General features: G+C 36.2%; 1 protein-coding gene across 1 annotated transcript; it reads right to left on the bottom strand.

Annotated features, from left to right (window-relative positions):
* Nucleotides 1–896, bottom strand: LOC123874639 (carbonyl reductase [NADPH] 1-like). The gene has a single exon (XM_045920129.1). It carries the CDS (start codon nt 883–885, stop codon nt 1–3), a length of 885 nt encoding a protein of 294 aa, XP_045776085.1. The 5' UTR covers nt 886–896.
* Between the last annotated feature and the right edge of the window lie 13,697 nt (nt 897–14,593).

Here is a 14,593-nt window from a genome sequence, read left to right as displayed (position 1 = left end):
TTAAATTTTATTAACATCTTTTAACATTTGCTCAAATTCCGCAAAGTCGTCGTACAACTTCTGGTTCGGATCTGCCCAATCTTTTTCAGTTTTATCAAACCAGAAGTATTTTCCTCTTGCAGACTGATCAATATCCAGAGCCAAATAAACAAGAGGTTTGCAAGCTTCTTCTGTGGTTATGAAACCAACTGTCCTTGTCATATCAGTCTTGACGAATCCTGGATGTATAGAATTAATAGAAATACCACGTCCCACTTCATTTTGTTGAACTCTTGTTAAAGCACTGACAGCAATTTTAGAAATTTTATACGCTAAAAGAGGTGTTTCCCCAAAATCATCTTCATTAAGGGTCCCATTTTTAACCGAATCCAGAAACCATTCTACGAATGCATTTATATCTTCCACCTTAATATCTTCCTTTATAAGCCGATTGATCCAGTAAGTGTTTTTTAAATTGGAAATATGGCCACAATCACTCGACATATTTATAACTCGAGCATTGTCTTTTAGAATTGGGAACATATATTTTTGAATCGTTAATATGCTATAGTAGTTAGCATTCAGTACCAGTTCTGAATCTTCATAAGTTGTCTCTTTAAAATTAGATGTAATGAGTGCAGCGTTATTAATTAGGATATCCAAGCCTCGATGTTGTTTTTTTAGATGTTCTGCAAATACTTTTACACTGTTGTTATCAGTAACGTCAAGCTGATGGAAAAGGGGCTTAAAACCTTCTTTGTTCAAGTTTTTAACTGCTTCGTGTCCTCTCTTTACATCCCTTGATGTTAAGTAAACATATTTTACTCCACGTTTACACAGTTCTCGAACTGTAGCATATCCTATGCCTTTATTAGAGCCTGTCACTACAGCTACTTTATCAGCCATATTCCAAATTGAACTGCAGGCAATTTTGTTATTACCGAAACTTTATTGTATTGATAAGAGCGGCATGGAGATAATGTTTAGTTTAAAAATAAACAAATGATGATAATAAAGAGTATAAAAAATGTAATCGCAGTAAATGGAATGATACATCTGCAGGTATGAAAACCCGGCCTATTTTAGCGATCAGAGTGAGTGATAGAAATAATGTACCTTATTATCAATGGATTAAGATGTGAAATTGTTTGATGTTGAGACTTGTCACTCATCCTATCTCATCTACTTATCTTTTCTAAATTGATAAATAACAAGTGTAATTTAAAAATTTACAGCACCCCCGACAAGTGAAGGTTACAGTAACTAGAAAAGAGCTGAACTTTCAAACGGCTGAACAGATTTTGTTGGATTATAGCTAAGAACACACTCGATCAAGCCACCTTTCAAACAAAAAAAAAACTAAATTAAAATCGGTTCATTAGTTTAGGTACACAGATACACACGTCAAACTTATAACACCCCTCTTTTTTGGTCGGCGGTTAAAAAATAGTTAAAGTGTTATGGAAGAGCAACCTGATATTAGGGTTTTGACATATGCCTTATTTATTTATGTATACGCGATTTACACTTTTAATTACACTACTCTAATCTAAATTGCATCAAAAAGTTAATATTAGGTGTTACATGTTTGTTATAACTTATAACGTTTAATTAGTAAAATCTTGTGTTTGCTATGTACTGCGCTGTAGTTTTAAGTAGATAAGAAAAATTATCACGCAAAAAAGCAATTAATTTTAAGTTTCGTATTAAAGAATAGGCTTTGTGTAGTAAATAGCAATAGCTTGTATAGTATAGAATATTATTGTAAATTGAACAATTGAAAAGAGCAACCGCCGAGTTTCTTGCTGGTTCTTCTCGGTAGGAACGGCATTCCGAACCAGTGGTAAATTATTTGACGATTCAAAAGCACTTATAAAAGTTTATTTGAATAAAAATCTATTCTATTCTATTCTATTCTATTCTATTCTAAAATATGACGCTAGAGCTAAAGTGTGAGTACTTGTGTTGGGTAATAATGGATTTTAGTAATTCATTCAGTGCCATAGCCCATAATACTTATTTATTTCAAGAAGTAATAACTTGAAATAAATAAGTACGTGTGACTTTAATTTTTTGGTATTTACCAGTATATGTTTCCCCTATTCTTCGGTATATCCCCTAGCAAATAATATCATCATCATCACCATCGTCAACCGATAGACGTCCACTGTTGACTTCCTCATGCCACGATCTTGCACCGAGCCGCATGAATCCAGCGGCTTCCTTGCGACTTGTTTGATGTCGTCTGCAAATAATAAGTTTATAGACCTGTCTGCTAGATTTTTGCGATCCATTCAACCGATTTTGACGTGGTACCTACTTACAGAGATAGCTTGAATCCCGGGGAAGGACATAGGCTACTTTTTATCCCGCAAAATCAAAGAGTTCTCACAGGATAGTAAAAAAACTTAATCCACGTGAATGGCCGTGGGCGTTATCTAGTAACTTTTCCAACCGATACAACCTATACTCAAATGTATAAGTTAAACAGGAGATGGATTGTAGGGAAAAGTTTAAAAATCGGCCAAGTGCGAGTCAGACTCGCGCACTGAGGGTTCCGTACTCGGGTATTTTTCCAACATTTTGCACGATAAATCAAAAACTATTATAAATAAAAAAAAAATCTGTTATAGGATGTACAGGTAAAGCCCTTTCATATTGTGATACCCCACTTGGTATAGTTTATCTTACTTTGAATATTGAAACACGTTTTAATTTTTTTTTAATATGCTGTAACCACAAATTCGCGGTTTTCAGATTTATTCCTGTACTTGTGCTATAAGAACTACCTACCTGCCAAATTTCATGATTCTAAGTCAACGGGAAGTACGCTATAGGTTTCTTGACAGAGACGACGGACGGACAGACGAACAGACAGACAACGAAGTGATCCTATAAGGGCACGGAACCCTAAAAATGATAATTAAACGCAGATTTGTCAAGCATATTATTAAAATATCCCTGTAACCGCCGTGTACAACAATTAAGTAGAAAATAATTATAATATGTAACCATAAAGCATCCCGGATTAAAAGATTATCCGGGGCTCAAAACTGGCGACACGCACGTGGTTCACCGCTTTGAGTACTTTCCACGCGTACAGCGGTGAGAGGAGAATGCCCCTTATTTATACCATACGATACGATTTAATTTTAGTTCAGATTTTAGTTCCAACAATCTGATCTGATCCGACTTATTTTAGCTCAGATTTGCAGTTCCAACAATCTAATATACTCCATCAGCTTGCATGCATTTACAGGACACAGGCTTTTTCGTAAGAGCGCTGTCTAATATGTTTCTCCATCTTCCTCACCCAACCGCTTTCCACCACCTAAAACTGGGAAAACACACGCGGTTTACTGCTTTGAGTACTTTCCACGCGTAAAACGGTGAGGGAGGAATGCTTCTTATTTATACCATGCGATACGACTTTTACCTTAGCTTTACGGCTCCGCTAATCCAATGTAATCCATCAGTCTGCATTTGTTTAGTGCTGGATATTGGCTTTTTGGAAAGAGCGTAACCAAATACGGTTCTTCGGTTCATCCACCTGCTTGAGTTGAGGTCATCGGTCCAGCCGGGTGAAGTTTTTCCTATACTGTGGTTACTGTTATGCCACCCCCCACTGGTAATTAGTTCTACGACGGACATGACTTGCTGGACTTCAGTTTGCTAATTCGTTGAGTTTTGTCAGTAGCTTTAGTTCTACTTCGACTTTTCTTGCTCTGGATCTCATTGCTGAGAAATATCAACCAACGTAGCTTGTTTCATAGTGCAGGACCAACTGTCAGTGTCCACTTTTGCGTTCCATAGGTACGCGTATAATTATTAAAAATTATTATAGCTGTACCAAACATATAAAATTGGTCAGCAGAAATTAGATTTCCAGGAGTAGGAAAACTACTGCATGAATAAATGGGATATAAGCTAAGGGAGCTCACTCAAAAATTATCAAAATGAGATTTTCGTTTGAACTGTTCCATGTTTCTGTTTTTCTGTTTCCATGACCCTTTATGATGTTCCGTATATTCGTTTCCATGATTTGCTTCTTTTGTAACAAGGGTTAATTAAATAGACCATGATTCAAAAATCCGAACGATATCATGTCGTACAGTATAAATATCTCCTGGAATTCGCACCAATTAATGCTTAAAACGGAGTGCATGTGGAAACTAGTGTGAATAACGCGCGAAAGTTTCCCGCCTTTTTGACTACACAAAAAGGCATTGCTTTATTTAATACGAACTTTTTTTTGAAAACGTGGGTGGTATATTTCCCTTTCACTGAGATTGTAAAGGACATTTGGATCAAAGTTTTTTTAAATATTTCTAGATTTACATTGAAGTCTCGCGTAATGGACAGGCGCGGAAAAATCAGGTAAAATGCATACAAGACGCAGCAATAATGTTAGAGTTGGTAGTGCGTATTTCTTGCTTTTTCTGCTTCTTTAGTAGTGGAAGGAGGTGCATACTGCATGATGATCATAGCAAAGCTTGTGGTTCAATGTACTCACAATATAGGTAGTTGTGTTATACATAACAGACCTAAGGCGTCTTATTGAATAAAACAAAACGGTCAAGTGCGAGTCGGAGTTGCATACGAAAGGTTTCGTACTATCGTACAAGAAATAACATTTTTTTTAATTCTCATAGCGACCATTTTAATTTTTTATTACTTGTTGTTATAGCGGCAATAGAAATATACATTCTGTGAAAATTTCGACTCTCTCCCTATTACAAGATACAGCCTACTGACAGACAGACAGACGGACGGACGGACAGCAGAGTTGAAGACTAAGGTTGAAATCTATAAAACGCACTTTGACTTTGCTTAGACTTAAGTTTCAGTTAAAACGAGACAGATTTATGCCAGAGCAAAGTTTAACAGGGCTCTCTCCGTCACTCGTTTCCACTCGTTTCATACAATCGTAGTTCCAATTTCATTTGAATATTAAGCAACCAAAGTCCATGAAATTTTGCAGACATATTCTAGAAACTAATATCTGTGTCTGTGGTGTTTTAGATTTTTCTAAAAATATGTAGTTTTAAAATTACAGGGGCTCAAAGATTTGTATGAAATTTTTAAGACCGCGTAACTTTGAAACCGAATATTTTAACAGAAATCTGGAAAACCACAGACATAGATATTAGTTTCTAGAATATGTCTGCAAAATTTCATGGACTTTGGTTGCTTAATATTGAAATGAAATTGGAACTACGATTGTATGAAACGAGTGGACACGAGTGACGGAGAGAGCCCTCTTAAGTGCGCTTTATAGATGTCAGCCTAAGTAATAGGGTCCAGTTGACATCTTCCGGGTGAGGAACCCTAAAAATTGAATTGAATTGAAATTACTCAACCAGTATTTAACCCATTGTTAGAGAGAATGCAATAAATAAAACAAACAATGTCCACACAAGGGGTAATCCCCGTAAATGTTCAATTTCGTTCACAATTAAGAGTATTTTGGGCCGCGGCCAAATGCGCTGCGCTACTGTCCGATGGTGTAATGCCCATGATATGTTAAGACCCATAATATAATATGGGGTTGTTTTCACGTTTGTTCAATTATTTTTATTTAGGGTAAAGTACGGATAGATGCCGCAGTGGGATAGACGCCACGCTTTCAAAAAATCTAACTTCCCTTAGGCACCACACACCTTATGCCTTCAAAAGGCATCCATTCCCAAAAACATGGGTCTGCAAAAATTCATTTTATGCAAAACGACTAATTGTTAGGTCAACAAAAACTAGTCGTGACGTTACATGAAAGACTAAACTAGCTATACTAACAGGAATTATTCAAATTAAATTAATAGTTTTTAAATTAGAACACTTTTTCAAAAAGTGGGGCATCTATCCGTACTTTACCCTAATATTATACTAACTGATGACAATATTTTGATGTCATGAACCGGAGCTCTTTTAAACGGTTCAATGATGTGAACCCCGGACAAGTATTGTGAAAATCAGGACGTGCATTTAAAAAGACATCATTTACCATCTTGTGAATAAAATCATACAAATTTTGTTTAAATATGCAATTTATGATATTTTCATAGTTTAATGCAGCTTAGCAATTAGGCTCTATTTAATAAAATTTGTTATATAAAATATCTGAATTAATTAAGGTTTCTTTATTCTACGTTGATAGTTCGACTGTTTATTTTATGTACTCTAAAATATATAGTATAGCATGTAGACTGTAGATCCACCCCCTTTGTTGTCTCTAATAAAACCCCCTCGCAATTTACCTAAGACAATATTTTGATGTCATAAACGGTAAGCTCTTGTAAATGGGTCGATGATGTGAACGCCGGACATGTGACAATCAGGGCGTGCATTTAAAAGGACTTTACCGCTTTGTGAAGAAGGTTCAAAATGCTGAACAAAGGTTCGCCACAGCGTTAACGTCAGGGCAAACGTTAGTGGAGGGCACTACATTTTATAAGGCTTTGGTTACATGGGGGTCGTTTATTGCTCTTTTAGATCCAAAAAAAATTTGTTGTTTTGTAATTTTTAAAAACTACTTAACTTTTTAAACTTAAAACTAAATCCACGCGGACGAAGTCGCGGGCGTCAACTAGTTTAGAATAAACTAAGGACAGTTGAATAGAAATTAATCATAAATAGAAGTTTAAGCTAGAATAATATTACTTATTAGCTCATAGGCTAGATGGTAGTAGCAATAAAGCTGCCATTATATAATCGAGCTTTATGCAGGAAAAAGAATGTCGTTACTAAACACTTCACAATGTAAACACAGCTTAAGGCGGCACTACAATTTCCTTAAGTGTCAGTAGTAGTTTTCTTCAGCGGCACAGACACTCAGCCGAGTGGCTTGTGCCGGAGTGTTTGGTTTAGTTAGCTTGGCTGCCATTACATCGTTACTCTTCGGGGAGATTAAAAGCCGATTCACACCAAGCACGTACACGTGACCATAGGCATAACTGCACTTAGTGCTAACATATATAGTTATAAAATGTAATATTTATGATATAGAGCGAACTATTAATAATAAATACACTCTGTACAGCTGTGTACACCCTTTGGCCCCTTGCCACTAACTTGTTACTTAGTTAAGACCCTGGTCTATGTTTTGTAAAGTATTGCTCTGTAGGAGACTGAAGTTATTTACTTGTCGGGTACTATCATGTCTTTCTGTTCTAGCTTAAAAATATCCTCAATGTTGTAACCAAACATAAGGGTGCAAAAGTGCAATGCAATAGTTACGAGTACGTATATCACACTTCACATCACACTAATATTATAAAGGCGAAAGTTTGTGTGTATGTGTGTGTATGTATGTGTGTGTGTGTATGTGTGTGTGTGTGTGTGTATGTTTGTTACTCCTTCACGCAAAAACTACTAAACGGATTTGGCTGAAATTTGAAATGGAGATAGATAATATCCTGGATTAGCACATAGGCTACTTTTTATCCCGGAAAATTAAATTAATTTTCCCACGAAAAAACTAAATCCACGCGGGCGAAGTCGCGGGCATCGGCTAGTAAGTATAATATACCAGCACCCCGCCCTGGTTTAGCACGGGCAGCTTATTTCAATTTTCATGTATCAATAATCTACAGTAAATGATTAATTAGGTAAGTTTTATACAAAATATAATAATTTAGCTTTCTATAGGTGAAAGAGTTTTTGAGTTGATCCTACTTTTCTCTTAATACATTAGTTATAATATAATATTATGTGCTATAAATATAATGTAATATAAATACTAAATTCAGGTGGTGCAACACCTGAATCCATTGGCTGGCTGCCACTTGTTTGAACTATGAGGACGTTTCTCCATAATATAGTGGGCGTTTTTCTGACGCTGCGTTTTACGATAAAAAATAGTTACTAATGCATAAAACCTTAATTAGAACAAAGTGAGAGTATCATTAATTGCTCTTCTTGTTTAATGGTTGCATTCATTTGCGAAGCGAATAACTTCGGTCCATTACTAACTGTGGATTGATGTTGGCATATAATTGGATTCTCGCTAAAAACAATGGACGTTGATTCGATAAATTTGTGCTGCATATTGGTATAGTGGAATTCGTGGATAGAATTTGTTTAGTAATGTATGTGATCCATCCAATATTTGTAAATAGATTTATGTAAAGGATTGGATTGTCTAGTAAACCGAATACGTGATCTTTATGGTGGAGACTAGATCATTGATTTATAGGAGGTTTCTATTAAAACTTTGAGGTGATCACGTACCCATATCAGGGTCCCAGGGTGTGCTACTGTGTGCTATCACACTAATATAATAAAGGCGAAAGTTTGTATGTATGTGTGTGTGTGTGTGTGTGTATGTTTGTTACTCCTTCACGCAAAAACTACTGGACGGATTTGGCTGAAATTTAGAATGGAGATAGATAATATCCTGGATTAGCACATAGGCTACTTTTTGTCCCAGAAAATCAAAGAGTTCCCACGGGATTTCGAAAACCTAAATCCACGCGGGCGAAGTCGCGGGCATCGGCTAGTTGTATAATATGCAAGGCATAAAGATTCAGGCTGAGCTGGCACCTTTTACGAGTTTTTTGTGCCACAAATGACCCCAGCTGTTGCTAAGACGCTTCTGTCACTTATCCGCGTGTAAGAATTTTCGCACTGATTGCACTTGGGCTGTTGTTTTACGGAAAAAATCCTTTAGTGCGGCTGAAGTAATACTTCTTGGACTTTGTAGCAGATATTACGATTAAATAAAATATAAATAGGTTAAAATTTAGTTGTATTTAAAAATAAATAGGTTAAAAATATATATCTACAGTTTTTAATCTGTGGCACTAACTATTTGGTAAGTACTTCCAAGCACCTCTTAATGCGGGCCTTAAAAAGCTGTCCAGTTTAGCAACCAATTTTACCAGAAATAAGGTTTGGTGGTTTCATTCATCCAAAAAAGGTTTAAGTTACTCTCAGTTCGCATCTTAAGAAATTTTACTTTACAAACTTAAATCCACATGGATGAAGTTATGGTTAACATTTAGTTTGTTTACGAAATGTGTATTATCTATTATATCAGGTAGAATTGTTAACAATATTATTCATGTAAAATAGCTAGAGCGTATACCGTGGAGTAATCTCAGAAATTCCAGACAGGCATAATCCGTAGAAGCGAAACGCTACCTACATGACGCCGCAGCGTGGAAAATCACGTGCACATTTTAACACCATTTAGTTACAAGGCAAAGCCTTTTTGGTAGACGGAAATATTTCATTTCATCCTTTGAAGGTGCGTTGTTATGAAAACAGGTCTTTTGCCGAATTTCCGGGATCCATTCAGAGGCAGGAAACATCGGAAAGATTTATTAAATTCAACCAAAAATCCCCCAGGCATGTCCACAGAATAGTAAATAATGCAATAGAAATAGTAAGTATCTACTATTATTGATATCGGGCCAGGCAGCGCGGCGTGTCACCAATTCTTAACACCCGTTACCTAGTAATAAGGAAAAGTCTTTTCGGTAGATGGAAATATTTTATCTTTTGAAGGTGCGTTGTTATGAAAACAGGTCTTTTGCCGAATTTCCGGGATCCATTCAGAGGAAGTAAACATCGGAAAGATTTATTAAATTTAACCAAAAATCCCTTTAGGCGAGTTCGCAAAACATATAAATAAGGTAATAGAAACAGCATCTTTTGTACTGGACAACGTGTGGCACACCATGATAGCATATATGCTTTTATACATATATTATATACACATCGATGTACATATATACAGAAATAACAACTTCTCATTTTGGTGCCTCCTCTATTGTAGGTTGGTCAATAGGCTACTTGATGCAGGTTCTTCAGCCTTTCCTTTTCCGTCTCACGTCCCTTCTGCTTAGTATCTTGCCCTGGATATAATTAATTTATAATAGATCATATTGTTTTGAAATTGATCGAGTAGAAAAACAACACCTGCATCAACATCTCTAATCAAAGTCAATCATCATCATCAAAAAATAAAATCATCATCGTAAATTAAAGTGTACAAAATATTTAATAATATTTATTAACTTATTATACATACCTATATGCCAGCTTATAATAATTGTTTTCAATGCTTTACTTTTGGTTTTGAAAGCAGGTTCTACTGAGAAGAGCCCGAAAGAAACTGTATGCACATACGTCTGTTTTTAGTATAACATGCACTGATGTTTCAGTAGACATCTGTTGGGTGACAATCTCATGCTATTTCTCAATTTATTCTGATTTCTGTGGGCTAAGCCCTGTCGCTATTTGAAGAGAATATTGTTAAAGGGAGACCGTATGTGGAAAATGAGAGAAATTATTTGGGATATTTCTTATGAAATTTGATGTGGATTGTGGTTGCTTCGCGGATGTTTGGATTTTGTGAATTACTGTACTGAGCCGGCTTTTATGGGCTATTTTATTTTACTACAATGAAACCTCATTCTTAATCAAGATCAGTGAAGTAACTATTATACTTACTCATCATTATCATTATCATTATCAACCGATACTAAAAATGCAGTTACGCATCCCGCGCAATAGCGGGTTTGTTTGACTCACTAGCAATGCATTCGATGCCGAGAATAATCGTATCCTGCCCAACATGCTGGGACGAAGACGAAGATTATAAAATACAAGTTTCTTAAGTAAACTCAAGATTTATCAACTGCGATTAAGGAGGACGGGCTGAGCACGTCAAATTAATTACACCCATTCGAGATAATCACTCAGAAACTGTAGGAAGATGCTTTTTTGCTCTCCCCGTCCCAGGCTCGGGCGCCCGTCGCAAAACTTTGTCGCATAAATTATTGCGGAGTAATTAATGCCTTAAAATTTAAGTAGCCGTGTAACTGCACAGTTAAAGCCCTTTAAAACGGAGAAAAATTTAGGAAACTAATGAATATCAAGCCTTATTTATACATTCATACCATCCAACTTTCCGAAATGATTTGGAGGAATGTTTTTTTTTTCTCGTGAGGAAAATTCGTCATGGATACCACCAACCACGGGGAGCACAGTGGTGACGGACTCCTACCGTCTAAAACCTCACGAAGTTCCATCGCACCGCTGACGATGGAACACAAAGGACCGACAGCGCGTCGTTACTCCGTCAGCGGAACAATATCCCATGAAGAGAAAATGTCAACCATGATACAAGGGTACACTGGACCAAGCGCTGCTGTTACCCGCAACACTCAGGCACACGGAGTGGTTACGTGGTTGGTACCCCAGATAGATTATACCCTGGAGTAACATATAGGTTAATTTTAATGCCGGAAAATCAAAAATTTCCCTCGGGATTTTTAAAAACCTAAATCCACGCGGACGAATGCATGTACACAATTCATCGAAAACATTATTTTTAAGATGGGTTTCTAGAAACTTACAGCCTCCATCAAGATAACGAAACACTGGCGCAACTACAAGATAGTGGCAAGAGGCCAAAGGTCGTACACAGCTGTACTGCATTTATTACTACACTTGTAAGTTACAGCGTTTAGATCTTTACCGAGAGTAGCAGGTTCGAGTTCTCGGCCTATTTTGAGTTTTTAGGGTTCCGTACCTCAAAAGGAAAAACGGAACCCTTATAGGATCACTTCGTTGTCTGTCTGTCTGTCTGTCTGTCTATCCGTCTCTCCGTCCGTCCGTCCGTCCATCGTGCCTGTCAAGATACCTATAGGGTACTTCCCGTTGACCTAGAATCATGAAAGGCAGGTAGGTAGGTCTTATAGCACAAGTACAGGAATAAATCTGAAAACTGCGAATTTGTGGTAACATCATTAAAAAAAAATTAAAACGTGTTTCAATTTTCAAAGTAAGATAACTCTACCAAGTATCATATGAAAGGGCTTTACCTATACATTCTAAAACAGATTTTTATATATTTTTATGTAGTAGTTTTTAATTTTTAATTTATTTAAATTTTAAAATAAAAAGTTTAATTTATTTAATTTATTTAATTAATTAATTTATCGTGCAAAATGTTGGAAAGGTCTGACTCGCACTTGGCTGGTTTTTATTTTTTATTTTTGGCAATTTGTCGTACTTTAGGTTTATATCCATTAATAATGATTAATTGTCGATGGATGCCCACTGCTGGACATAGGTCTCTTGTAGCAGAATTCACACACCTTTGAGAACATTATGGAGTACTCTCAAGCATGCCGGTTTCCTCACGATGGCTGAAACACACACGAACCCGCATATGAAGGTTCCCTATCAAAAAATAACAACTTTTTTTGTGATGTAAGCACAAATTCACGTTTTTCGGCTTTTTTCCTTCACTTGTGCTATCAGACCTACCTATTTGTCAAATTTCGGAAAGTAGGTTTCTTGACAGACACGGTAGACAGATAGATAAAGCAAAGTGACCTTGTAACGGTTCCTTTTTTCATTTAGAGGTACGGAACCTTAAAAATAGAAGTGAATGCCCGGGATTGAACCCCGGACATGCACCGTTATTCTGTTTAGATTGGCCATCATGGACAAAATTCGGTCGAGAGGAACAGTAGAAAAAAGAACAGAAAAAAATTGTATAAGTTGTATCCGGTTAATAAATATTTTTTCATTTCATTTTTTTCATTATGTCCTTTAAAAGCCGATTCACACCAAGCACGTACACGTGAAACTTGCTTGTGACGCGCGTGAATCCGTACACATAACTGCACGCATTACGTCTACGCGAACGTTCAGGCCACGCAAGCGGTATGCCGTGGTTCATACAGTTCCATTCATTACAACGCAAATGGTACGCGCTACGTCTACGCTTACGTAACGCATTACGCGGCCTGTGTGGCCGGCGCTTAGTATTTATGGAACAGAATGCGTTCCGCATTTTCTTACACAACGTATTATGTAGTTTGGATGTAATTTAATATTCTCGACACACCGAAAATCCTGCAGAACCAGTTTCAACGTATTATTTCAGTTCCGGAATTAGCATAGTCGAATTTTGATTAGCAGTAAAACACAGAGTTCCACTTTGCAACACTGACTGGAATGGTGTGGTCAGGGAGATGATTTACATGGAGGAGCAAATATAATACACCCTCAATAGCTCAACGATTAAGCGCACTGAAATCCGAAAGGTCGGTGGTTCGAATCCCATCCGTTGCTCTATTGACGTACCTACTCCTAACACATGCTTTACACTTAGTTTGAGGGGAAAAGGGAATATTAGTCATGATTAACGTGGCTAATATTCTTTAAAAAAATTCTTGACGACAACCAATAAATCTTATTTCAATACTAGCCTAACTTAATATGTCCGCGACTTCGTCCGCGTGGACTTCACAAATTTCAAACCCCTATTTTACCCCCTTAGAACTAAAATTTTCGAAAATCCTTTCTTAGCGGATAGCGACATAATAGCTGTCTGCATACCTTTCAGTTCAATGCGTCCAGTCGTTTGACTTGTGCTTTTAATACCTACTACAATTAGTCAGTCAGCTTCTTCTTTTATATATAATAATCATATTTTATCCAAAAGCTAACTGTCTGTGTTTTTTAGTACTTAACCTTTGTTTAACATAGCCATAGTCATTTTATTTTTATTTTTTATGTATGTAAGTATGTTTCATATACCTATTATTTAAGTACTTGTATGTATCTATTATATCTGTTAAGTCTGTTGTAATACTATAAAGTTTACCTGTTATATTATATAAATGTTGTGGACGCTAGTAATTGATATACATATCGGTCATGTAATAGTTTGTAAGTTAGTATATATAAAATGTTAAATATGTATATTGTTAGCATTCCTTAATAAATAAAATAAAAAAATAAAAAAATAATAATATCTACATATTTAGATGCTAGCTTCCGGGACCACATACCCAATTTACTGATAAATGAACTGTTAAAAAATCAACAGTATCTCCTACTTACCTATTGCACGCTCTAGGAATAAAGAAGCTCCGTGTTTAAGCCCATTAAATATGCGTTAATGACATATTAATGCACAAAACCTTAGTCATTAGGTGTTGGAAGTGTCATAAATTGCTTTTCGGAGTGGTTTTATGGTTGCATTCGTATCCGAGCTTGAAAACTTTGGGCATTAACAACTTTAAATTGATGTAACTCATAATTGAATTCTCACTTGATTTTAAAATAGAAATCCGCTAAAAGGATTATTAAAAATTCATAATCCCAAACAAAAACATTTCATGTGAAAAATAAGGGTTTCTATCAAAAAGTTTCGGCCAGTAAAAGTACTGATATCAAAAATTATGGCCAGTTCTTTGCTAGGCTTAGTAAATGGAACCATACAGTTTTGTATGGTGTATCTTCTTCGGACCCCTTCAAGCTGTCATCGCATTCATAGGGATCCTGTTAAAATGTGTTTAAATAATTTATGTAGTTTCCTAAATTTATATAAATGTGTTTAAGAGGGCTCTCTCCGTCACTCGTTTCATACAATCGTACTTCCGATTTCATTTGAATATTAAGCAACCAAAGTCCATGAAATATTCTAGAAACTAATATCTATGTTGTTAAATAATATTAACACCGCAATTTGAAGCTCATTTGGACTGGCAATGGTTTTCTTGTTTTCAGCTTGTTAACATTTTTGTACTTCTTCCTTTGAATTTTGCCAGGAATTGAATTTTGATTCAAACGCCCAAGCCTTAATCCAACC

The sequence above is a fragment of the Maniola jurtina genome, chromosome 18 (assembly GCF_905333055.1).
Source record: "Maniola jurtina chromosome 18, ilManJurt1.1, whole genome shotgun sequence".
Taxonomy (NCBI): domain Eukaryota; kingdom Metazoa; phylum Arthropoda; class Insecta; order Lepidoptera; family Nymphalidae; genus Maniola; species Maniola jurtina.
The sequence above is the reverse complement of the archived record's forward strand: the minus strand, read 5'-3'. Positions and strand labels throughout refer to the sequence as shown.

Coding starts and splice junctions, on each gene's coding strand:
- LOC123874639 (XM_045920129.1), bottom strand. CDS start 885: ATGGCTGATAAAGTAGCTGTAGTGACAGGCTCTAATAAAGGCATAGGA.